Source organism: Mytilus galloprovincialis, chromosome 8, assembly GCF_965363235.1.
Source record: "Mytilus galloprovincialis chromosome 8, xbMytGall1.hap1.1, whole genome shotgun sequence".
Taxonomy (NCBI): Eukaryota; Metazoa; Mollusca; class Bivalvia; order Mytilida; family Mytilidae; genus Mytilus; species Mytilus galloprovincialis.
In genome coordinates, this window is record NC_134845.1 from 26,646,207 (window position 1) to 26,673,967 (window position 27,761).

The 27,761-nt window shown below is 33.8% G+C and overlaps 3 protein-coding genes across 5 annotated transcripts in view; 2 read left to right on the plus strand and 1 right to left on the minus strand.

The window, feature by feature from the left end:
• Positions 1 to 6,557, minus strand: part of LOC143085437 (uncharacterized) — a 25,610-nt gene extending 19,053 nt beyond the window's left edge. Inside the window, exons 1-5 of one of the 3 annotated variants that reach the window (XM_076261780.1) lie at positions 6,412 to 6,557; positions 3,586 to 3,928; positions 2,690 to 2,952; positions 1,815 to 2,013; positions 711 to 782 (exon numbers count right to left, since the gene is read on the minus strand). In XM_076261780.1, the coding sequence (XP_076117895.1) occupies positions 711 to 782; positions 1,815 to 2,013; positions 2,690 to 2,952; positions 3,586 to 3,927 (876 nt within the window). In that variant the 5' untranslated portion in view covers position 3,928; positions 6,412 to 6,557. Of the gene's footprint in view, positions 1 to 710; positions 783 to 1,814; positions 2,014 to 2,689; positions 2,953 to 3,585; positions 3,929 to 5,177; positions 5,276 to 6,411 lie in introns of those variants that run through there. The other 2 variants (XM_076261781.1, XM_076261779.1) reach the window with 2 other exon arrangements.
• LOC143085438 (heat shock 70 kDa protein 12A-like) lies at positions 6,438 to 15,707 on the plus strand. The gene is made up of 5 exons (XM_076261782.1): positions 6,438 to 6,583; positions 8,235 to 8,611; positions 9,926 to 10,144; positions 11,934 to 12,096; positions 14,522 to 15,707. The coding sequence occupies exons 2-5, from the start codon at positions 8,300 to 8,302 to the stop codon at positions 15,568 to 15,570; spliced, it is 1,743 nt and encodes a 580-aa protein (XP_076117897.1). The 5' UTR covers positions 6,438 to 6,583; positions 8,235 to 8,299; the 3' UTR covers positions 15,571 to 15,707.
• A 2,483-nt stretch (positions 15,708 to 18,190) lies between these two features.
• Positions 18,191 to 26,013, plus strand: LOC143042998 (uncharacterized). Its single transcript, XM_076215496.1, has 8 exons — positions 18,191 to 18,292; positions 18,840 to 19,001; positions 19,355 to 19,546; positions 20,045 to 20,172; positions 23,145 to 23,328; positions 24,222 to 24,326; positions 25,505 to 25,619; positions 25,952 to 26,013. The coding sequence occupies exons 1-8, from the start codon at positions 18,275 to 18,277 to the stop codon at positions 26,011 to 26,013; spliced, it is 966 nt and encodes a 321-aa protein (XP_076071611.1). The 5' UTR covers positions 18,191 to 18,274.
• Positions 26,014 to 27,761: the final 1,748 nt, after the last annotated feature.

Consider the following 27,761-nt stretch of genomic DNA (forward strand, 5'->3'; position numbering starts at 1 on the left):
CGTATATATTGGCATCAGTGTATTTGATAATCATTATGGTTGAATTTAACCATGGAAGTATTATATTGATATAGTCAATATAATACTTTCATGATTTAACTAAGCTTTGTCATAGATACCTGTGAATTGGTGAATTGAAGTAAGACTCCATCTAGTGTATTCAATTTTCAAGTAATATAATGGAGTAAAGGATTGAGTTAATTAAAATAATAAACATTTACCATTTATCTTACTATTTTTTGTAGTTTCGGTATCGGTTTCGGTTTCGGTATCGGCTTATGGTGAACATGTCTAATATCAATTGGAAGATCTTTTAATCATGCAATTTTCAATTTTTCTGATATTTGATGGATAATATTCGATTGATGTTTTATAACATCTATTTGCATTAAAAAAACATAAATATAAACAAATCTCCTGTCCTGCTTTTTTTTCGAATTTCGTCCTTGGCACTACAAAAATCCTATTGTAGCTCACCAAAAGAAAACATACAGTGTTCTATCGTTTTGTTCATCTTCGTGCTTTAGTCACTGGTCGATAGTTATCTCATTGACATTTATACCACATGTATCGTTAATCTGAATTCTTACATCTTAACTGAAAGGAATGAATCGTCCCATTAATACTAAGCTTTTTTGGTAATTACATAATATACTTAAGATAGAAGTTCGGGCACGGAAGTATTTCATGAATAATGTTATAATACATACCGGACGAAGTAAATGGTTTTCAAGTTGTTCCACATGCTCTTTTTTAACATTGGAACAGAATTGGTATATGGTCTGAAAAGTACAAAACAATTTGAAAGATACGATTTTTTGTTCACAGGGAAACGGCTTCAATTACAGACCAAAACCAGTCAAATTCCGTACTTATGAAACGTTATATTTGTTTAAATTCATGATCATTCATCTTGTGTAAAAGGGGGGATGTAAAAAAAGAAGAGAAGGAAATGTCGGCTTTACTTTTTTCCTTATTTTCAACGGACCAAACTATTTCTTCATTTCTTTTCTGAAGCAAAGTAGAACCAATTTTTCCTTATTAGTTAACATACATGTAGGGTCAAAATAAGTCGACTTTGAGTGTTCCTGATGAAAGGCAAATCCAGCTAAACGCTTTCGATGCATGGCATTTATAAAGCGTAAAAACCTACTGGAATTTTGATATGTATTATACAAAGATGCAAAGTTTTATGTATTTCCATATTGTCAACACAATATTCTGTGCTACCTATTTGATGTTGATAATAATATTGCAATTCTTTCGTGTTGTTTGAAAAAAATGGTATAAAAGGACTTTGTTCATTATATGCAGTTAACTAAAAACAATATATACAATAACTTTCTGTAGAATATTTTGTGTGGTGAACAATGTCCTTTCTTTTATTTTTTTCTGAATAATTACGCAATTTTTAAACAAAATTAATGTTCTGAAGCCTAAATTGGCATTTATGACTTGGTCACATGTTTTTAAGTACACCAAAATGTTGTTGAAACTTTAAAAAAAATATAAATACAAAAATCTGTAACATGACCAATTTTGGTAAAATTAATGCTGTAGCCTGAATGAAATTTATAAAATGACCCTTGTGTTAACATGGCAACGAGGACAATCATAACATACTGTTTTTGTCAATCTATTTCTTGTATGTATATAAGTAGCTTCAAACTAACAAAATGTCAGGGAAATCTGACCATGCCGCAGCTTGGTTGGTTGTTACCATGGTTACAGAGAATTGCTTTTAATTAAATTAAATTGTGTTGTTTACGTATTTGTAAAACGATAATTTTTAGTAGGTATGTGTCTCATACTACCTTCATAATTTCTAATAAAGCAATGACAGCATGTTCCTCATCCAGTCTTGTTGATTGCAGGGTTTCTAAAGCATCAGTCCATTCGTTGTCGTAAATTGAGTTGTACATTTCAGCTATTTTCGTTGATCGATTTGGGTCACTCAAGTCTGCAATGGCTGGATTGTCTTGGCTCAGTTTGTCTCCCATTTCCTTACTTAGTCTTGAAGTATATAAAGAAACATTTATTCTTGAATCAAGTCTTAAAAAACTCTACTCATAAGTACTAGTATTACACAAAGCGAGGAAGATGATGACTAATAATTGATGAAGGTTAAATTTATACCGTTGTTGGTGTAATGGTGATCATGGTAATAGTGGATTTTTGGGGTATAATTATCAATTCCATTTGTTTGAAACAAGATCTAAGTGATTCTTTTACAACTGTTCATATATTTGTTGTTAGAGAGCTGTTTATTGTTGAAGAACATATCAAGTTACCCTATTAATGTGTTTGGTTTTTGTGTCGTATGTTTAACATATAAGGGATTGTATCAGCGTTCTTAAATTGACCTAAAACAAGGTAATGCAAGCTTTTATAAGCAGTGATATAGAATAGAAAATTTAATAATCAGTGCAAACAATGAGGGAAAAAAACAACTCAACGAATTATTTATCCATGCACCAGTCAACCATATATACGGCGGAATGCAAATTTTGCACCAGAGATGCAAAAATATAGGTCTCAACAGAATAAATAATAGCAGAGAGAACCTGTAATACTTTTGTATAAAAGCTTTGTCATGTATGTGCTAATCTTTAGGAGAAAAATAATTATAAAACAGATAATTAATGTATCTACATTTAACAAGAGGGGGAGAGAAAACTTTTAAAGTTACCTGGAAAGAGCAGATTCTTTATCCTTAGCCATGTGCTTTAGTTCTCTGTCCTTATCCGCAACCACTCTTTGAAGATGTTCAACCTCCTTTTCTTTAATTCTCAATTCGTCTTTTATTCTTTTAAACTTTTCCTCATATTCACTTTTATCCTCAACTGCCTGCATACATTTCTTTTCGAAATTCTTACACGTCTCTTCCAATACCCCATACTCGTCTTTCAATTTGATTACCTCTTCTTTGGAATTTCCATCCTCATGTCTGCTCTGTTTCAGGATTAAGAAACAATACAAATTATAAACAAAATCAAAGCAATTACTGCTCAGATTATTCTTGTTAATGAAATCGTAATGGGTCTAGCATTCGGTCTTTCGTTTATATAGATGATGTTTAAATTCATTTCGTTTTACTGTGTAAAGTTAGCGTAAAGTTATATTCGCCAACATATTATTTGTCATTATTTTTCCCCCGCATGTTTTATTCGTATGATTGAAATCAAACTAAAGACATGTTTCTTAGTTTAAATAAGTGATCTCAAGATAACAATAAAAAACAATAAAAAAAACTTCAAAAGGATTGAAATATTTATCAAAACGGGTTGTTATACTTCAATAACAAATAAATATATCGTTATATAATTTGAGTATATAGTTTTTATATTATATGTATGCCAATGTCACATACATGTAGTTGCGATTTCAATAAATGATAATATTCTGAAAATTATCTGTTATGACAATCTTAATCAAGCTTTGTCATAATTACGTTGACTTTCAGGAAATAAAATAGTATGGTTGTCCGAATATTGTTTACTTTTGTAAAATGTGTAAAAAATTAATTTCTACGTTATTATTTCAATGTCATTTTTTTCTTTTTATTTCAATAAATGACTTAATTACCTGGAAACTTTCGAATGACTTTTGCACTGCATCTAGATCAATGGTCTGTAGCTTTCTTGCGATTTCCACAAATTGTGCAACGTCTTTATTCTTCGACAAAGAAGGGGGAGAGTAGGTTGAACTACTGTAATCATAACTTGTTAAATACCGATCTGTTGATGTTATTCGTTGCCTCAAATTATCTAATGGTTTTGGCGAAGTCGATCTTGAACCGTATGGCGACGTCGATCTTGAACCGTATGGCGACGACTCCGTGTCAACATTAAGATAACTTGGTCTACCAGAAACAGTCCCATACTTTCCGGTTCCATGTGTAAATGTGCTTGTAAATTTGGAAGCCATCCTAAATATTGAACAATAACATCTTTATGGAAAGAAACAGTATATAAAACTCCGTATTTTATTCAATCGCGAAAAAAACAGCTCGAAATCCCGATGTGGTTTAGTTGGAACATGATGTATTACAATTTTGTCATGGCAGAGTAAAATTCTGAATTTCTACAAAATTCTAAATTTCTACATGTAAACACAAAATCTTCATATATTACAGTTACACATGGAATTAAAATATTTTCCCACCAGTTAGGGTCTGTTGAAGTTTCCAAAACTTACTTGGTAAATATTTTTTTATTTTATCAGAGAACAATTTATTGGCTAAAGAAAAATAGTAGATAGGTTTTTTTTTCATTTTTAACTTCAAAATAATATAGGGTTTCAATCTGTTTAAATCATTATATATAATTCGATTTATTCCACCTAGATTTAAGATAACAATTCATACAGAATATAAATACTAGTAATAAAAAGTGGAAATTGTACTAATCCTTGTCAATTAAGATTGCAGACGAGCACAACTCGCCACGATAGGGGTTTAACACTACAACCTCAAAGTTGACAGGCTAGTAGATCATTTAGATGTTATTGTTGAGGGCCTACACTTGAATGTCTTCAATTATTCGGTTATCGTATGATCTTTCGTCGACTTTTAGATTAAAGAAAGAGGATTTGGATACATTCGTTGACTGATGGTTGTTTTCTTAATGTGCAGACCCAAATATTTATGCACCACAGGACGAGGGAAAAAATCACAATAAATTCGATGGTTAGAATCTGTCACGTTAAACCGTCTTTTGTAGATCTACCAAAATGAATGGTGGTTAATTTAGACACGGAAACCCGGTAGTAAACATAAGAGGCTGATTTAGGTGGAAAAAAGGGGGGGCGGTGGTGTCACCCACCGCCCTCTTGAGGCAAACATTTGGTTGATCATATAGGAAATAACTGAAGCATGAAATGAACGGCCCCCTCTAAGGCAGTGAGTGCCCCCCCCCCCCCCTTTATGAACATTTCTGGATCCGCCACTGAAACAATTCCAGGATAATCCTTCAAGTGTTATTGTTACATCGAAACGAAAGTACATGTGTCAAAATACTGTACAAAATATTCAACAAAATTCAATGTATACATGTATTTTGTGTGTTCTATGGTCGGGTTATTGTCTCTTTGACACATTCCCCATTTCCATTCTCAATTTTATGTGCTACATAGTTTTTAGATAAACTTAAGAAACCAATATTCATAAACAAACAAACCTTAAAATTTTACATGTAATAATCCCATGAGGAAGTTATTCTCTAATACATGTTCAATATTCTAAAATCACGTGATTCTTAGTATTAGGTTTTCTTATAAATTTGTGCTAAAAGTTAATATGACAGTACCAAAAAAATGCATGTATTATAACCTTGATTGTCTTCAAATTAAAAGATAGTTTTCATGTATTTATCATGTTATAAATATGTGATCAAATACATAAGTTTAAAATGTCCCTGGACTCCATAAGAATTATTTGTTCGTGTTTCTACATGTTTTTTATCAGTTAAATGCCTTGTCCTGAATTCGTTGTAAATATTCAATCAACTATTCATATCAATATCACACGCATTCCTTAAGACATTTAAACAGGTATTTTAAACCTCTTAACAATATCGTTCTGTATTTTTCTTTTACAATTTTTACAGATATTTTTAAGATATAAAATATAAATACAGAAACAGGGAATAGCATAGCAAGTCTTCAAATTATTATGAAAGTCATGAATTGAATTTCTCTATATTAATTTATTCTGCACTGGGCCTGTTGTTTTACATTGTACTTTAATTACTTTCGAAAAACCGGTCTGACGAATTGCATAAAATATTTATCATTATTAAATAGCATAATTTGAAGGCATTGTTTTTTTTTTACTTTTATATTGGTCCCTGTATATTTCCACACCTGTATAGCATGTATAGTCAAATTTAGCTTGACAACTTGAATTATATTTATAATTGTATGAACTTTAACTTCATTATTGATCATGTTGATCGATATGCTGTTGGTTCTTGGAAAAGAGGATGTTAGTTGGGCAGTTATACACTTTGTCGTACATCTATGATCAATATACTAGTAGCCACGAATTACAGAGTCTATGTGATCATATGTGTGTACCTGGAAAATAGAAAATATTAAGAATACCTTCTGTACATTTGAAACGAGTTTTTACGTATAAAATAATTTGTTACTGATCCAACATTGTCCAATGAGAATATTTATAACTTTTGGGGATTTTTTAAGATCAAGTTTTTCTAATGTTAATTTTGAATTATGTAAATATGTTATATATGTGTATTCATATTATAACATACTACTATCTAGACTACTCCTGTTGATAGGGGGCAACACACCGATAAGATTTTTAAAAAGGCTAGTAAAGTAATAAACTATTTATAGTGTTCAAAAATAAGTCATTAGATTAAGCTTTAGTAAACTTATTATCTTCCTTACCTTCAATGTTTAAGATCTATTTGTCCATGTAAAATGGTTAGGTGTATAAATGATCATAAATTATGGAGTTTTTAATATTTTCTTATACACTTATGACTGTTGTGTATATTTACATTTAAAACCGAAAGTTAAATTTCAAATACGCATGCGCCGGGAAATGGACAGGTGAGGGGTATGTATGTATATATATGTTTTTACTTATTTTGTTATAACGGTTGGGCCCAGTACAAAAATAAAAGAATATGTATGTACATTTCAATTAAATATGTAAATAATGCCTATGAATATCACCTAGTGGTAGTGTATTGATTGTTACACCAGGAAGTGTTAATAATAGCTGATGTACAGAATGGAAACATCCAAAACGGTATTTTGTACTTTCTTTTCAAAAGTAATTCCTTAACAGTATCACCAAGACTACTTATATTTATATAAGCTGTCTGCATTACAAATTTGTAGATTATACTGTACACAAGAGAAGAGACTAGACACCATCCCCCTTTTTCGTATCACGACCATAATGGTTTCACTTCAGTGGCGGATCGAGGAAAGGGGTGGGGGTCGGACTACCCTATTTAACGATCAATGCATTTGTATGTGGACATATGGTTGGATCGAACCCCCTTTATCCTAGGTTGGAAACCCCCTTTTAAAAATGGCTCAGTGGATCTGCCCATGCTCACCATTTGCAATTAATAAACAGAACGAATTTTGCAAATGTTCTTCTTTTTTTAACTGAATAAAGAGGGGTAAAAAGAAGCCGAAGAGTTTTATTGATTTACTTATAAAATAATTCGTTTTAATATCAATAACTATAGATAGCAAATAACATTAATTATACCCTATCACTTCGTCCATCATGCATTTTCTAAAAAAACCAACATAGATCCAACATTTTTCAAAACACTGGAAGGCATACTTTATTTAAGTATATTTGTTTTAACTTTTTTTTTATTAGTATGACGGTGACCCACTATGATATTTAGTGAAGGAACTTCCGATTATCGTTTATCGTTGCAACAATAATATGCTTTGTTTGAAACATAATTTCTGGGGTATTAAGAAATTTTTAATTAAATGGCCGTTCGTTTTCTGTTCTACTGACGGTTTTCCTTTCAGAAAGTTATTATGTCATTGACCTACTTCTACAAAAATAAAGTGTCTTTGACTTTATTTTTAGGTTCATACCTTTGTTTGATCTCCAACGAACAAAATTACGTTTTTTTCAAGCTTGTTGGAGAGAACGGGACTGGCTCTTAACCCTTGGCTATCGAAGATCCTGGAGTACCAAAACTTTGCCTTTGTTATTGTTCATGAGGGGTTTCAAAAAATTTATTGGAGTTTTAAAGATCAAATAATTCCACATGTAAAAATGTATAATTTTGTGTCATGGTGCTTGTTTTTAGCAGACCTCTGGGTTAGTTTTACCAGATCAGCTGGATATAGAGAATGAGAGCCAACTCTCTTCCCTGCTATTTCTCTGTAAGCTGTTTTCCTCTAAATGCACGTCATGTTACCTGCTGTTTATTTGTACGTGATTGCTGTATTGATAACAAAGGAATAGTTATGGGGTTGTTCTATGAACAATACCACCATGTTCTTTTTAAAGAGTTAATGTAGCGGTTTTCAAATAGGGATCTGAGATGACAGTCGCTATATAGGTGGCAGCAAACGATAAGCCAGAAAAAATGTACAAAAACTCAAAAGTACAACCATGAAAGTAGAGGGTTTCCAGACCTTTGTTAGAGCTGAAAATACGAAAGATGCAAAGCAATAATTTTGTAGCTTATTATTCATTAATTGTATGTTGTATCTATTTACAGAATGATACCTGAAGTATAAGTTCGATAAAGATAATAAAAATAAAGGGAAAAAACTATAATACAAAATGAGTAGTAAAAAGAGTAAAATCCTTGTAGCAGCAATTGACTTTGGAACAACGTTTTCAGGATATGCGTTTTCCTTCAAAACTGATTATGAAAATGATCCAATGAAAATATCTGTCAATCAACAATGGACGGCCGGTTCTAGAAGCTTGATATCACTGAAGGCACCGACTGTTGTTCTGTTAGACAAATCTAAACAGTTCCTGGCATTTGGATACGATGCTGAAGACAAGTACTCGGAGTTTGCTTTGGACGAAGTTCACCATAACTTTTATTACTTTCGTAGGTTCAAGATGTTACTACACGAAACAAAGGTAAATTTATATGCATTGGATGTACTCCAGAGGGACCTAAAACTGATTGTCTTAAATAATTAGTTAAATAATCAAGAATTCTCTAAATAAACTGTCGAAATATACCCAAAGGAACTTACTTTCAATAAATTAAATGTAAACGCTAATAATTGTCCTTTCCTAGATTAAGATATTTCAGTTATACGAGGGAAACTCCGCTCTAACAATTACGACAAAAGGGACGATTTTTCGTTCCCTATTGCTAACTTTCCTTTTTGGATTGTGATGTTCCTTTGGCACCATCATATGGTTATACTATTTCACAACTAGTTTGCTATGTCTGTGTCTATGCACTTTCATGGATCTACCATCAGTCGATTTCTGTATCTTGGCATTGCACACGGTCATGTTTTTTCTCTGACTGTTTATGACGCCTTTACACTAAATCCATTACTATGCATGATTTTTTTAATTATTTTGTTATTGGCTTTAAAGTCAGTAGTTGTTAGTAACTGCGAGTATTCTCAGATCTGTACTTAGTGTCATTTTTCCTGTCCCAAGTCAGGAGCCTGTAATTCAGTTGGTGTATTTGTTGTTGTGGTTACATACATACATGTATTTGTTTTTCGTTAATTTTTTGTACTTTATTAAGCCGATAGTTTTCTCAATTGAATTATTTTACATTTGTGATATCGGAGCGTTTAATAGCTGACTATACGGTATGCCGTATGCTCATTGTTGAAGACCGTACGGTGACCTATAGCTGTTAATTCTGTGTTTTATGGTCTCTTGTGGAGAGTTGTCTCATTAGCAGTCATACACCATCTTTGTTTTTGTATAATAACACAGATTTTGCCAATTTGTGAAATACATAATATGTTTTCTTTAAAAGTAGGTTTGGCTGTATTTGGATATTAGAGGACTTTTCTTGAACAGTAGATGATTTTTATTGTACAAATTTGTATATGTCATAATGTGCATTTTATTCCATATACAAACCTTCCTCTTATTAAATTATCAGTTCAGTAAAGTCTTCAGCGGTTTTCACTGTCTTCATGTTTTAGTTTATTGTAAATATTATTTGATATTTTGTTATCACCACTTGAATATAGAGTTTATGGTATAGAGTTGACAATTGACCACTGTAAAATTATTAAAGATATATTTTTGTTAACTTGTGCAATAAAGTTTATTCCAATTATCCTTTTATTCATGCTAGTGTTCTCGACTTGCCTGTATATACTTTCCTGATTAGGTTTTTCCATATAAGGCTGTATAACAGTTTGGTGAACATATTTTTCGTAAATGACATGCGTTATTCGTTTGTTTATTAAGCATCTTACACGAAAGACGATGATCAAAGATGACGATGGTAAAGAAATGCCAGCTCTTGAAATATTCTCCATGGTTATAAAATATCTAAAGGGTCATTTGTTAGAAACACTGGAAACACGAGGAACTGGACTAGATAATAACGACATCCATTGGGTGTTAACAGTACCAGCTATTTGGACAGAACCTGCTAAACAGTTTATGAGAGAAGCCGCAGAAAAGGTATCGTGAAATAGTAAACTGATGGGGTTTTGTTTACCAACTTATTTTTTTATAATCAACGGGATCATCGTATTCGGGGCTATTTATTTTAATCATTTATTTCATATTCATGCTTGTGAATCCCACTTTTGTAACTGTTATTAATTTGTTGACGGAAATAAACACAAAAAAATGAAAAAAAAATAATTTAGTTACCACAATTAGTAAATGCAAGTGCTCTTTTCAAACTTTTTAGCTGACATAGCAAAACAATTAAAAGAGAAGATACCACAGGGACATTCAAACTTATGAGTAGAAAATAAATTGACAACGCCATGGCTACACAAGAAAGTTGTAAATATTTGAAAATTAAAGATACGATATATAATTACCAATGAGAAAACTATACATAAGATTCAAAAACACAAGTAGAGTTTTAGTCTGTTAATATTTCATAATTTCTTCCAACACGTCAACTTGTATTTTTGTTCAACAGATTTTTATAGTTCGTTCTTTTTTGTACTGTTATAACACTGTCCCAGGTTAGGGGAGGGTTGGGATCCCGCTGACATGTTTAACCCCGCCACATAATGTATGTGTGTGCCTATCCCAAGTCAGGAGCCTGTAAATCAGTGGTTGTCGTTTGTTTATGTGTGATTTATTTGGGTTTTTTTTTGGTTCTTTTTTTTTCATAAATAAGGTTGATAGTTTTTCTCGTTTGAAATGTTTAACATTGTCATTTCCGGGCCTTTTATAGCTGACTATGCGGGATGGGCTTTGCTCATTGTTGAGGGCCTTGTGTTGACCTATAGGTAATAATATCTGTGTCATTTTGGTCTCTTGTGGAGAGTAAATCAGTTGTCTCATTGGCAATCATACCACATCTTCTTTTATATATTGACCAAACTAAGCAGTAACAAGTGTTGACGATCATATGCGGACATTCCCCCACGTTGGCCTTTTTAAGTTAAATATATTACTATAAGGAACAAATGTTGATTATGATTGGTCATTTTCAAATTCCTTGTATTTTGAAAATAAAAGGCAACTTTTTAATTAGCCCCCTATCGACATCGTCGAAGTAGACTTTATGATTGCACTCTGTCTGTCTGTCTGTCCATCTGTCAGTCCGGCATATCTGTTTTTTCACACTTTTTACCCGTCATGCTTGAAGATATTGACTTGATATTTGTTACATAGTTAAACTCCATGACAAGCTATAGATTAAGTTAGAATTTGTTCCAATACAATGATTTTTTTAACCCGGAAATGGACTATGTATTGCTATGCAATACTCACGGAATGCTTGTTTAAACTAGCCCTCTTTTTTTATTTACAGTTAAATCTAATATGGTTTCTGGGATATCACATTTTATCTTCTCTTTGTTTTTTCAACTATCTTTCGTCAATTTGAATGTAACTTGAGTGAAATTATGACACCCGCAATGCGTTGAGGGTGCCACAACTATACTCCGGATAAAATATGAGGGTTCTTCATGGCAACTTGTTATTAAGCGATTAGCATTGTTACAAATGACGACGGCATGATCAGGGAGCTTGTAAGGTAATTTGTGTTTGTTCAATGACTTTATTTATTTGATTGATGGAATAAAGGGTGCTAAGTGTCAGAGAAACGTCTAGCTCCAAATACTACATACAAAGTAAGGACGACAACTAAAACATTTTGACTGCCGGTGGCGAAAAGGTTGACCCAAACGTTAAGAATAATTGATAAATTATGTTAAAGAACGTGCATCAGCTAGTTTGTCAAACATCAAACTACCTTTGTTATTAACATTTATTAATTTAGGCTGGTATTAGTGGAGAACAACTTAGCATATGTTTAGAACCAGAGGCAGCATCCTTATATTGTCAACATTTACCAATAGAAAAACTAAAGGATAAGGATGGTATAGGCAGTGAATTCACAGCATCCGGAAGAGGGGCTAAATACATGGTTCTTGACTTGGGAGGTATGTTAGATAAAAGTTAAACCTACATACTTTGCTGCATTATTTAGATCAGCTATTCTAAATTTACTTTGGGAACGATCAGAATAAAAACTTTTGAAACCATAGATGATAAAAAACAAGCAAGGGAACAATTAATTAATATAGGGTATACAATATTAACGAAGTTCTAACAAAGAATTATGAACCTCTTCTTTTTTTTTATGTAATAAATCGTGATCTTTGTCAAACACAGGACGTTCAAATCTTTGGCTAAATATTCTGAGGAATTATGGAACATACAAGAACTCTTAAATGAAGACAACAGTAGTATACCGCTGTTCGAAATTCATAAATCGATTGAGAAAAAAACAAATCCCGGTTACAAACTAAAACTGAGGGAAACACATCAAATATGAGAGGAGAACTACGACAATACTTAATACTGTATACCATTTACTGCTGTATAACACGGTCTATTTAATTATTCTTGAAAGCTCCATCCAGAAAAGCTGTCGCGTCCTCTTTACTTTCCTTTCAATCAAAATTGTCCACTGTCCCAGGTTAAAGGCGAGGGTATGGCACCGGAAAAAGTTTACCCCCGCCACATTGTGTATATGCCTTTCCCAATTTTAGTGGTTGTTTGTTGCTGCATATATTATATTTGTTTTTCGTTTCTTATTTTTAGCTCACCTGGCCCGAAGGGCCAAGTGAGCTTTTCTCACCACTTGGCGTCCGTCGTCCGTCGTCGTCCGTCGTCGTCGTCGTTAACAATTTACATTTTGAACTTCTTCTAGAGAACCACTGAATGGAATGAAACCAAACATGGCATGAATGTTCCTTATGAGGTGCTAACCAAGTGTTGTTACTTTGTTGCCGATCCATCATCCAAGATGGCCGCCAGCCGGGGACTTAGTTTAACATAGGACCCTATGGGAAATGCATACAAATGACTTCTTTTAGAGAACCACTGAATGGAATAAAACCAAACATAGCATGAATGTTCCTTATGGGGTGCTGACCAAGTGTTGTTACTTTGTAGCCGATCCATCATCCAAGATGGCCGCCAGCGGGGGACTTAGTTTAACATAGGACCCTATGGGAAATGCATACAAATGACTTCTTCTAGAGAACCACTAAATGGAATGAAACCAAACATAGCATGAATGTTCCTTATGGAGTGCTGGCCAAGTGTTGTTACTTTGTAGCCGATCCATCATCCAAGATGGCCGCCAGCGGGGGACTTAGTTTAACATAGGACCCATGGGAAATGCATACAAATGACTTCTTTTAGAGAACCACTGAATGGAATGAAACCAAACATGGCATGAATGTTCCGTATGAGGTGCTGACCAAGTGTTGTTACTTTGTTGCTGATCCATCATCCAAGATGGCTGCCAGCCGGGGACTTAGTTTAACATAGGACCCTATGGGAAATGCATACAAATGACTTCTTTTAGAGAACCACTGAATGGAATAAAACCAAACATAGCATGAATGTTCCTTATAGGGTGCTGACCAAGTGTTGTTACTTTGTAGCCGATCCATCATCCAAGATGGCCGCCAGCATGGGACTTAGTTTAACATAGGACCCTATGGGAAATGCATACAAATGACTTCTTTTAGAGAACCACTGAATGGAATGAAATCAAACATGGCATGAATGTTCCTAATGTGGTGTTGACCAAGTGTTGTTACTTTGTAGCCGATCCATTATCCAAGATGGCCGCCAGCGGGGGACTTAGTTTAACATAGGACCCTATGGGAAATGCATACAAATGACTTCTTCTAGAGAACCACTGAATGGAATAAAACCAAACATTGCATGAATGTTCCTTATGAGTGCTGACCAAGTGTTGTTACTTTGTAGCCGATCCATCATCCAAGATGGCCGCCAGCAGGGGACTTAGTTTAACATAGGACCCTATGGGAAATGCATACAAATGACTTCTTTTAGAGAACCACTGAATGGAATAAAACCAAACATGGCATGAATGTTCCTTATGAGGTGCTGACCAAGTGTTGTTACTTTGTAGCCGATCCGTCATCCAAGATGGCCGCCAGTGGGGGACTTTTGAATGAAATTAAAGATGTTCCTTTCCTTATAAATGAGGTTGTGTTGTCACTTTTAGCCAAATTTTATATTTTTTTATATGATTTCAAAAACCCAAGTAGAATCAGGTGAGCGATACAGGCTCTTGAGAGCCTCTAGTTTTGTACATGCCCTTCGTTTTCTCGTTTGAATTGTCTGAATTTTCATTTCGTACACGGCATTTCATAACTTGCTTTGCGTTATGAGCTTTGTTCATTGTTGAAGACCGTACGGTAACCTATACTTGCTTACTTCTACGACATTTGGCTTCAGGTGGAGAGAAGCATTGACAATCATACCTCATCTCCTTATTTTTATATATTATATTTAACTCATATGTCGAAAATATTATTTCAGGTGGAACAGCTGATATAACATGTCATCAAAAGGACGCCGAGGGTAGCCTTAGAGAATTACAGAAACCAAGTGGGGGTTCATGGGGTGGTACACGTGTAGATGAAGCTTTCAATCAGCTTCTTATTAAAATTGTTGGTGCACATCATTTTAGAACTTTTCAAGAGAAAAACAAAGCTGATGCATTAGATATCTATAGAGAAATGGAAACAAAGAAGAGAAACATTACAAACGACACCGAAGGAAAAGTCACGTTAAAAGTCCCAGTTTCACTAATTCAGTCATTTGAAAAAGAAACAGGAGAGGAAATCAAAGAAGTAATAAAACAGATGGCATATGCAGGCAAAATGACTTGGGTCGGAGACAAGTTAAGAATGGATGCCAATCTTTTCCGTGCATTGTTCAATGATCCGAAGACCAATTTGGTAAACCACGTGAAGTCTTTAATGACTAAAGGCCCTTTAAGAGATGTAAGCACGATATTAATGGTCGGAGGTTTTTCCGAGTCTCCTATAATGCAGTCGGCAATTAAAGATGCGTTTCCGGGCAAGAAAGTGGTCGTTCCAGATGAAGCTGGGTTAGCTGTATTGAAAGGTGCCGTTATGTATGGGCATCAGCCACAAACAATTTCCGTCAGAATATCGAGATATACGTATGGCATTAACATTTCTCCGCCATTTAAATCCGGTGAACATTCACCAGAAAGACGTGTAAGCATTGAAGGTACGGACAGAGTAAAAGACGTTTTCAAGAAGTATATAGAAGCCGATCAAACATTGAAAGTTGGTGAAGCTGTTAGTGGCCGCCATGTCACAATTAAGAAACGCCAAAAAGAAATGCTTTTAAAAATATTTGCAACTGAAGATAGTAATCCTCGATATGTCACAGATAAAGGATGCGAGTATTTGGGAAAGGTTGTCATTCAACTGCCGGAAGTCGACGAAAAACTGAAAGTTGACGTGAAGATGATTTTTGGAGAAACTGAACTTATGGTTGAAGCTAAGGAATCGACCACTGGTTCTACATACAAATCTTTCTTTGACTTTTTGTAGAGTACTTTAGCCTTTAAACACGTTTTGCAATTGTTTACGGTGTTATATTGAGAAGAATAACAGATGTTGAAGACATTGATTGTGAACATAAGATTGTATTATCACTTAGACATTAAGATAATAAAATTAAACCAACATCCAGTGGTGGATCCAGAAATTTTCATAAACGGGGGAAAAGGGAGGGGGGTGGACGTCACTGACTGTCTAAGAAGGGACCGATTCCAGTCGCTTCAATGATTCCCAACATTATCATCCAAAGTTTCCCACAAAAGTAAAAAATCGACTCCGACACGTTCACTTTGGGAAAAATCTAGCATTTTTTAAATTTGTTTAACAAAACATCCGTTTACCGTTTCTCTCTCTACATCAATGATTATGCTTTCGTATTAAAAATAAAAAGACATATTTGAGTGAAGTATCCTCATGTTTGTTAGCATATAATGTGAATGTATAAAAAAGAATTAGTTTTTCCGTTTTAATAAAAACTAAAATCAAGTACTAATTGCTCCTGTAAAAAGTAAAATCACAAAAATACTGAACTCCGAGGAAAATTCATAACGGAAAGTCCCTAATCAAATGGTAAAATCAATTGTAATCAATTAAAATGGATTGAAGTCCATATTACAATCAGTGTCGAATTGGTGTTTCTCATTGCATTTTTTTTTTAAATATTTAACTTTTAGAAATCACAAATTAAATTTTATTGAATTGGAAGAAAAATTGGGAGAGCACTTATGGGTAAATACATTTTTAGTGGATCTTCGTAAAAGCATCCTTTTATAATAATTTCTTGTTGTTATATTCGAAATCGGAATGTACCGGTAAAACCCTCCAACTCCTTAAGTTACTTAAAGTCTCAGTTATAACATATTTATTTTTATTTTGATGTGCTTTGCATTAAAAGTCCCGAAGAAATAAATCATGCATTACTATTGTCCGTTTATGAATTTTGAAATTATTAAGAAACTAAGGCTTCAACTCCCTCAGGCAAAGTTGGCCTTAGATGAATTTGGCTATTTGTTTTAGGTAGTTTTGGCGCATAGCTCTTCAACGGTTTCAGTACTTATACATTTTCGGATTTCAAATGTTTGGCTTTGAGCGTTCCTGATGAAGGTAAATCCAGAGAAGCCCGTCGGACGCAAGAAATCATTAAGTGTTGTTTTCAATTTTTTACTTATAAGCAGATTAGTAGTTTTATTCATAGTAGCAAACTATTTCATATATATAAAAAGATACCAAAGAAAAATAATCAGTCGCTGCAATAATTATAAATTCTAGAATATTGAATCGTGTGGATAAAGCTTCAAACAAGTAACGTCACCAGTGGCAAAAATATGTTATACGTATATATAATAAGTAACGTGATTGACTTTTGTGTTATAGTAGATCATTGTTCGTATGGGAGATGATCAAATGCTATATATGTGAAAAATACGGGAAACTTTTTCAAGCGTTTAAGAACATATAGTACGATGCGCATGTGAATTTTTTCTTGGTTATATAAATGAAATGTGCAGAAACATAAACATAAACCAAATCCAGTATAGTAACTTAACAAAAAATCTAGCATCTCTAGAATTCACAACCACAATTATATCCTGTGACACTAAATACGAACTAGTTGACGATAAGAGTATCGTATACTGTAAACTCTTCTATCATTTCAATTCAATTCTTTATTTACACTCGGACAAATTACAAATTATCGATAAATTGCTGGTTATTTACGATTATCACAATTTGATCTGTTACAGTACATTAAATCAACAAAAGACTCATCAGTTAAGCTCGAATCAAAAACGGTTTTAATAGGCCAAGTAAAGCACGAAGTTGAAGAACATTGTAGACTAAAATATTCCAGAAGGGTTTTGTCAAATAAAGATAAGGTAAGGCCATTTCTGTGGTAGAAAATCCTTAGTTTTTCGAAAAAAATCTAATTTGTCAATGGGTTAATTTATAAATATGACCCTATCAATGATAGTTTATGTCAACACTAGCTGATGAAACTCTCCGACATAATTGGCATATGGTGCACTGTAAAAGTGGTTGAAAACAAAACAAAACCCATGATAGATGAAGATACCATGATTAAAGTGTACACCAGACGCACCTTTCGTCTACAAAGACTCATCAGTGACGCTCAAATAAAACAAAATATGAAAAAGCCGCAGACAGCATTTAAAAAACCCCTTTGCAATACCTAGCCTATATTACGTTAGTCGTACATGTATGTGACGTTCCGTGCTTCGGATTGCATGTTGACGGGTTTAATATTTGTTGAATATCTACTCATTGTCAATTAATATTTTCGTACGATAAAAAAAAAAATATGTCTTTTTGTTTAAAACGACAATGTTGTGTACATATTGAAATTTACACATGCGTACAATACAATGAGTACGTTTCAGTCGATTAACTGTATGTGTGAAACATTGGTTGCAGCATACCAAAGGTCCAGATTACAATCAGAACAAGGTACACTATAAAGACACAGTTATGTCGAATGTCTTTTGTTAATTTGTAGTTTAATATTAACAATACACGAATCATTACAATAACATTCAATAATATTTAAATAATTTGACATTTTATCTTGATTTGATGGTAGTGGTCCGTCATGGTTTGTTTCTCGTGAGTTTTTAAACTGGATATTTTGGAGATAATTGTAATCTTCGCCCCAAACACGGTGGAATTATTTGTGGTTATGGCACTTAGACATCAGGTTTGTTGTATAAATTAAATTTGTATGTTGAAAGTGGATATCTTATGAAATTTTAGAATTTTTAGGGTAGAATGCGTAAATAAAAAACGTTTGCAGCGAGATTGTTTACGTAACAATGTTTCTGGTTATAAGACGGGGACAGTACCATCTAGGATTGTTTTATCTTATGTTTTTATCATTATATCAATATAAATGTAAATAAAAAGATGTGGTATGGGTGCCAATGAGACAACTCTCCATTCAAATCACAATGTATACAAAGTTAACAATAATAGGTCAAGGACTTAAGTACGGTCTTCAACATGGAGCCTTGGCGCATATCGAACAGCAGGACCGGAATAGCAAGCTAATGACCCCAAAGTGACTAGTGTAAAACAATACAACAAAAAAGCTGGAAAACCAACACGGTCTTATCTTTATAAACATATTTAGAATGTTTAATAGCACAATCATACATTGTTAAATACAAATTAATATTAATTGTCTTTATTGTCACAACTTTAACAATTATTATTATTGAAATTCAACCCATTCTCCTTGGTTATAGAAAAGTACCAGTAGTGCTTCTACCAAATCAAGGCGGACGGCAATCATTAGACTACTCCGACAAGTCAAAGATGCATATACTGTAGACAAGATAAAGCAGGCCAAGGGGGAGTATGAAGGACTACTGGCTGCGGATCAGCGATTCCAAGTATACCCGGGGAAAGTTAGTTGTTGTATATATGTGATGTAATAAAATAATAGAATTAAACGTTCAGATATCTGCATTTATTGACTGTAAATGTCGGATGAAATTCTGAAGAAATTTTGCTAAAACAATAATTGCTCCCTCTTCAATGTTGTTTAAACAATAAGCAAAATGTTGTCATCTATATTCAACATAATCAGGCGACAGAATATGATACAACAATGAGACAGAACCCCGCCAAACTAAATTATTAGAAATTCGATAAGGTCTGCAAAGATGCACATAAATAAGTCTCCACACAATATTTTATAACATGTTATTTATACAAAAAGTGAAGTGGCATTTAGTACTTAATATTCATTTTCATCTAGGAATTCTTAGCTATAGATAAGCAGGATGTGGACAGGATTGAAGCATTAGCGCCCTTGCAAAAACATGCCAATATTCTGTATGAAATGTTAACCACAGAAAGAAACGGTGTTCCTGTACAAAAAGAAGCACAAGACGAGCTGTGTAGACTCTTGGTAGTAAAGGAAGCATTTGATCTTATTTCAGCAAAACAGGTTAAAAACTTAATCAATTAATTATGTTTGTTTACTTACATTTTCGTTGATCATTCTTTATGCCGAAATTTTCTCGTTTTCAGGTAGGGTCTCCTGTACATGCCATATAGTATAAAGTGGGGGTTTCCCCTTTTGTTTGGGATGTAGGTTTGAAGAGGGGTTGGAGAGGCTCCCGATGTATATTTATGGCGTCTATACTATTTAAAGCGACTGGTATATAGACGGAGTAATAGTGTATTACAGGCTATAAACTGAGTCCCACTAAACTAGCGATTTTCCTTTTGTTGCTTGTATATGCTTACACTGAGTCTCAATTTCCTTCTTTGTGTGCCATGCATTCACAAACCAAATTTTCGGTTACCACTTTTGACTTAGTAAGCATAACATAAAAACCCAGACCCAGAACGTTGATACTGATTATTACTATTATTATCATGATGATTAGAATACGTTTAATTATTAAAACAAAGCAGTAATTGCATGATAAATCTGTTATAGCTAGACGAAAAGAAGCGGTCTCGCTTGTGTGAGTTACCCGATACTGTCACTATACCATTAGAAGACTATGAAGACATGAGGAGAAAAATGAGACTTCAGAAGCTAGAGCTCGATGAATTAAATTCTAGGTAGTGTATCATTTCAAATTAATTCTGCAAGTAATCATATGAAGAAAAATTGTCTCATTGGCAATCATTTCAAATCTTCATATTCGATTTTATTACATACAGTAGAATTTGGAAATGTTAAGCATTTCAGGTCACAAAATAATATTTCAGTATAATTATGTAAATGATATTTAATTAATGCATAACATATAAAAAAAAATCTTTAGTGCATAAAACATTAGTTCTTATTAAATTGTGCTTTTTAAAGATATCGTGTGTATGTAAGCTTTAAGCTAGGTTCACACTGCCGATCAGGCCAACTCGATCAATCTCTATCAAGACAAATTAAGCGATCGGGAGACTGGTCCGTCTCAATCGACAATAATGTTCGGGGTGGTCTACCTTGATCGTCATCGATCTGACTTTCTACCCGAGAGTTTTTGACATGTCAAAAACATTCGAGTAAGGATCGAGAAGCCAGTCACTCGAGAAGAGATCGAGAATTCGTAGTGAAGCGGTCGAATTGATCGGGAAAGGATCGTGGAGAGATCGAGTTTGGTCGGAATACAAATAGTTTACCGATCAGTACTCGGTCATTTCGATCTTTGCTCGACTTATATCCGATCAATTCCCGATCAACGACAACCTGTACGATATGTGGTAAAGATTAACTCGACTCATGCCCGATCGCTTCATGATCACTGCGACTTTTATATATTTTTCATCCCAGATCAACTCGACTACATTCGACCACTGTTCGATCTCTACTCGGCCATACACGAGTATACATGACTGCTACACGATTCTCTAAAAATGTGTGCAGCTCTGATTAACTCTCATAAGTTTGCTTCTGCAAAAAATTCGTGTCACTATTCATTTTTAACTGTACACAAATTCCTCCATGTACAGTACGCGTCTGTACTTTTGCAAGGAGGCGTAAAAGTTTAAAAGAGAGAACACATATACCAAAAGAACAATCAAACCCAAAGCTCAAATCGACACAGCCATAGCGAAAGCTGACGAGAAGACAAACAGAAGTGAACATAACACAACACACACAAAAATAAAAACATAGCAACACGAAACCCAATAAAACCTGGGATGATATCAGGTGTTTTGGAAGGAAAGTAGATTCTCCATTTTGGCCCCAGAGGTTTTTTCAAAATATGAAAGAACTTGTACATAAAAATTCATTATTAGACAGCTGATGACTAATTTAGCCTTCGAAGTTAGTTTTTTGGCTAATGAGCTCTTTTTGTTTCACTGTTTCTATTTTCCGTATGTCCAGACATTTTTGTAGTATAAAAATAAAAAGATGTGGTATAATTGCCAATGAGACAACTCTCCACAGGACACCAAATGACACAGAAATTTACAACTATGTCACCATACTGTCGAATGTTTACAAATACTTTTTTTTCTTACGCTTTTTGAAATAATTTTATTAAAAAAATGAGACGAAAGACAAATGACTTTTATTTGAATTCGTGATAGATATATCTAAACTGTTTTAGAAAAGGTATGCTCAAGGGAATTGAAATTCTATTTTTGGTCAAATTTGGGGAAAATATGTGACATCTTTGCCCCCTTTTTGCAATATTATTAGTAAAAAAAGGCAGATTGTTGCCAAGGATACACCAAAATCAAATATCTTGAACCATTCAACTACTGGGTATCAGATCTATGGAAAATACTGATTACCTACATATGCACATATATGACATAAACAGTAGGCTTAATTTGTAAGAAAGTAAGGAAAAGGAGATGGTAATATTTATGTATATTGCTATCTTACATCAGTACCTATCCAGTGACAAATCTCATTTTGAAGAAAAGCGCAGCAAAACTCTTATAACAAATCAGCGTCCCAGCCTACTTTCAGGAAGTTTTTATAACCATTGGGGTCCTCTTTGTTCAGCTACTGCAAGTCTCTCATACTTATGATTTTGCCATTTGATTAGGGACTTTCCATTTTAACTTAATTAAAATTTTTAAGTCTTTCCTTGGAGTTCAGTATTTTTGTGATTACTTTTAATACTGCCCATACAGTGGTCGCCTTGTCAGCCACTGCATATCTAGATTTTTCGGTACCCTTTGCCGTCTACCCCTTTTTGATTGTTTTCTACGCTCTCTTCAAGCTCCGTCACAGCTATTAACCTGTCTATCTGAGCCCTAACCAACTTGCCAAACAATCCAACTTCTTGATTTCCATGTAGATAATTATTTTAATTGTAAAATTTTACTCAGACATTCTGTGAATTACTGAATCTAACCAAATAAACGGGGAACGTGTCCATTGGACACAGATAATGCATATAACGTTATAAAGAGTCATTACTCAAGAATGGTAAAAGTGACGCCACCCAAGTTCGCACTTGATCTGTGTAATATGGTATTGCGTTTCATAAAATTTGGTTGATGCAAAATAAAATTAGAGAGCGGAAACTAATTGTTGGAACGTTCGTATACGTACTCACGGACGGACAGTGGTGCAGTGCCCGGGGTGATATAAAATAAATTCAGATGTTTTTATACTGAAATTGTACATACCCGACCAATGCCCGACTATCCCTACGACACATATACGATGAAGTCGATCTAGTCTGGTGGCCCGAGATCAGGCTGATATCGGGTATAGTCGATTTGGTCTAGCTAGTCGAGTAAAGATCGTGTAGAGATCGTGAATTGGTCGGAATTATCGAATATGCATTCAATTAGTGGTCGGGTTTCAGTCGTGATGGAGTCGTGTTAAGGTCGTGTACAGTCGGATATCTGTCTGGTAGAAGTCGTAAACAGGACCGATCAAGAATTTGGTCACGCTTGGTCGTGGAAATGTTGACAATCGGGATAATCGAGTTGATCTGATCGGCAGTGTGAACCTACATGTAGCTTAACATAAATTGAATCACATCATTTTATTATTGGCTCACTCTGGTATACCCAGTCAAATATGAAGAAATTTATGAAGCTGTTTTGTATTTACATATATGTAGGTCGAGTAGAAGACACCACGGACAATACATAGAACTTGGTACTAGTAATCCCATACGACCTACACGAATAGGAGATATGTATGATGGTTTATTTGACATACAATGGCACGAAGCACTTCCATTAGCAATGGAACTGTATCCAGAAGAGTCAGAAGCATTTATATTTCTAAGAGACCTGCTGTTGGTATGGTTTCCATTAACAAAAACTACAATTATAGATACATTATGTAATTTGTATTAATAATATTGTAGTCCACATTTATATCCAAGTTATTAATGAGCTAAATCCATACGACAGTACAAATAAATAAAGATTAAAACAAGTTTAATTGCCGGTATGAGATGTTCAACAATGATGCCCGCTAAAAGTATAAGGTTAAACTGAAATTTGATGAGTGATAAACGTGAGCAAGCATCATATGGTAAAGCATGACCACACGAAGCTCGATAGTAAGTTTCAGGAAACCCTGATTTATAGTTAATGTGAAAAATGCGACAAAAAGTTAATGGGATAGAGGGAAACACATACGAAAGAAAAAAGACAAATCAACCAAAAGAAAAACTAACGATTTTGTAATACGGACCCTATTAAAACCAATGAAGATATATGTATCAGAAGAGAATATCAAATCATATATGCACCACTTAATGGACTCGACCTTTTGACTTTGATCACGATTGAAAATCAAGTGTTTTAACGATTAAGCTGGACACACTAACAAACTTTGGAAGTCAAACGAAAAGAATAGAAATTCTGTGAAACGAGACTGAAAGCAGATTAGACTTATAGCACAAGGAAGAAAGTAGACCAATCACGTTGCAAAACAAAGACATTATGTTTCAATAAACAAATTAAAGAGGATAGAACTTTTCTATAACATTCATTTTATGGCACAAGCTATATTACATAGGTAAAATGACACTTCATCAGTTTGGTAGGTATTTATACTTTTTTTAATGAGAAAAAGTACATTTGTAATACAAAAAAAATAGTTTTACTAAAACAGATACGCTTAAATTTTTCAGATATTTTCAATCTCAATGAAAACATATACATATAATTTGTTTTCATTTTAGAAAGCCTACGACTTTAGTTCAGACATTGCGAAAGACGAGCAGGAGAAATTGGTCAGTCATCTTAATAAATCTGTTTTAGAACCTACCTTACACATGGAAGGACAGGTAAGATTAATTTACACGTGACATAAATAATGAATAGTAGTTTAATTTTCCGCTATATAGATGATGTTCTCTCACTAAATTAGACAAAAATTGGTGAATATGTTGAACGAAGCACTTCAAGCTATCCAATCGAACTAGAGATAAAAGATACTACAGATACAGTTAGTCTGCCTCATATGTTGACTTACATCTAGAGATTGACAATGAGGGTCGGTTGAAAACAAAACTTTACGATAAAAGAGATGATTTCAGCTTCCCAATTGTGAACTTTCCATTTCTATGACACAACACTGCAGCGGCGCCTGCATACGGAGTATATATCTATTAATATAGACGATGTCCCCGGGCTTGTATTTCCTATCATGATTTCCTTGATACAGGATTGCTGTTCACAAGAAAACTATTAAACCAAGAGTTCCAAATGGTAAAGTTGAAATCATACCTTCGTAAATTTTACGGACGCCATCAAGAGTTGGTTGGCCGTTATCAAATGTGACCTAGCGAATTAGACTATTTACCGGGTTTGTAATATCATAAGCAGCACGAAGGGTGCCACATGTGGAGCAGGATCTGCTTACCTTTCCGGAGCGCCTGAGATCACCCCCAGTTTTTGGTGGGGTTCGTGTTGCTTAATCTTTATTTTTCTCTGTTGTGTCTTTTGTACTTTAAATTGTCTGTTTGTCTTTTTATTTGTAGCCATGGCGATGTCAGTTTGTTTTCGATTTTCGATCTATGAGTTTGACTGTCCCTCTGGCATGCCTCTATTTGATGTTTGTTGCAAATATTTTAATGCTCAAGATGAAAATCAAATATTTCTCATTTCGAAAATTAGCAAATATATTGTGACTGCGATGTATATTGTTTACTCAATAACTTGTACATGCAGTTAAAAATAAGAATTTGATGCGACTGTCATTCAATTGAGATGGATAGCTAGCTTTAAAACCATGTTTAATCCTCCATTTTGTACTTGAGAAAATGCCTGTGTAACCAAGTCAGGAATATGACAGTTGTTGTCCATTCGTTTTTGTGTGTTATAGCTTTTGATATTGCCATTTGATAAGGGATTTTCTTTTTGAATTCTGCTCGGAGTTCAGTATTTTTATATTCAAGTATAAAATCTCCTTTTATTTCAGTATTTTTATATTCAAGTATAAAATCTCCTTTTATTTTTGTAGGAATATCGTAAAAGGGCCAAAGATGATGCTGAAGTCACAGAGCAGAACGAAATGTATGCAAAAGAAGTCAGAAAAGCAACAGCTTTGAAATCTTTACCATCTCTCTTTTCTGTAAGTTTGTCTTCTTAAAGAAGCATTAAACTTATTGAACATTCATATAAAAAATGATAGCTACTAACGTGACGGCAGTTTTTAAAAAAATGTAAATACATACAAACGTTAGAAAGATCGATTATGAAGATTAACTTTAACGTGAATATATATATATATATATACAGTAAATATACAAATGCATTTGCTATTTTATGCACACGATTCTAACTAATATTGTATATAGATCATACTGAATAAATATGTAATTGTTTTCATTTCTCTAGTTGAGTTATAATTTTGTGTGAAAATAAATGTAAACAAAACATTAGAATTGTCACTATTGCTTTATTTTAGCTGTTCAAAAAGCTCTACCTCCAGGAAAACCTGAACTGGTCCGAATTTCAGCTTGTAGATAGACTGAGTAACTATTTGGATAAATGTGTTGAGATCACATGGTTAATGAGTGTTTATGATCCGCCTCTGAGATTTGTGTTAGCCAGACGTGATGAGCAAATAGACATGAGCAAATTTATGTATTTCCGGGTAAAAGGCAAGGTGACAGATTACACAATTTGGCCGGCACTCGTGTTATATCATGGTGGTCCAGTTATTCGTCATGGTCATGTTGTTCCGAAACGGCATACCAAATAAAGTTCAACTAAAATACTGGGAACATTGAAAGTGCAATATAGATTTTTACTTGGCTTTAGTCATTTCAATGTCTTATCAACGATAAAAATGTAATATATTGTAGAATGATAAAAAAAAAAAAGGATGCATTTCAAAACCTATATTATTAACTGTCGGTGTATGCCGGTATCGAGACTAAATAAAAATGTTTAATATAAAAGGAAGATAAAATTATGTCTATGCTTGAATAGAATTTCAAATGAAAGACCTTCACGTTGTTTAAGTATTACTTTTAATTGTATAATTTTGACATGATTGATTTCTGGACAATCGGCTTAACACACATTATCAAATGTAAGGTTGTTTTCCAATTTATGCAAAATAACCTGGAAAAAAATCGTTCCCAATTACAAAATTCATTACTAAATGAGTATGAGTTGCTTTGAGTTATCGTTACTGTGAAACATATTGTTTGCTACTTCAAAATCACATTTTTGTAAAGCATCCTCCATCGTCATACTTGCTTATTACTATTCTTACACTTAACGTATCTAGGTTTGTCGAATTGTGTATACGCCATAGTTCTTTTCAGAAAGAACCCCACTTGATTGATAAAACAAGTGAAGAATTTGAAATATACAAATAAATAATATGTTTCAACATGTCAGTGTTCAGTCTTCAAATTGAATAGAACATGATCGTCATCCATGACCTGTTTAATGACGTGTATGATAAAAAGAACATGATCGTCCTCCATGACCTGTATAATGCCGTGTATGATAAAAAGAACATAATCGTCCTCCATGACCTGTTTAATGCCGTGTATGATAAAAAGAACATGCTCGTCCTCTATGACCAATTTAAGTCCGAGTAAGATAAAAAGAACATGCTTGTCATCCATGACCGGTTTAATGCCGAGTATGATCAAAAGAACATGCTCGTCCTCTATGACCTGTTTAATGCCGAGTATGATAAAAAGAACATACCTGTCATCCATGACCGGTTTAATGCCGAGTATGATAAAAGCAACATGCTCGTCATCCATGACCGGTTTAATGCCGAGTATGATCAAAAGAACATGTGCGTCATCCATGACCTGTTTAATGCCGAGTATGATAAAAAGAATATGCTCGTCCTTTATGACCTGTTTAATGCCGAGTATAATAAATAGAACATGCTCGTCATCCATGACCTGTTTAATGCCGTGTATGATAAAAATAATATGCTCGTCATCCATGACCGGTTTAATGCCGAGTATGACAAATAGAACAGTTCGTCATCTATGACATGTTTAATGCTGAGTATGATAAAAAGAATATGCTCGTCATCCATGACCGGTTTATGACGACAAATTCATTGCTATGAAGTCTGGTGTGAATATTACGTTCAATTTTATAAAGCATAATGGATAAAGTTATTCCTTTTCAAAATTATTTAGCAATCTCTGTTTGTGCAGGTTTCAAAAAATTATAACCACAAAAGACTGTTGTTTAATAGAGTGTAATTACTGTTCAAATAACAAAAAGTATAAACA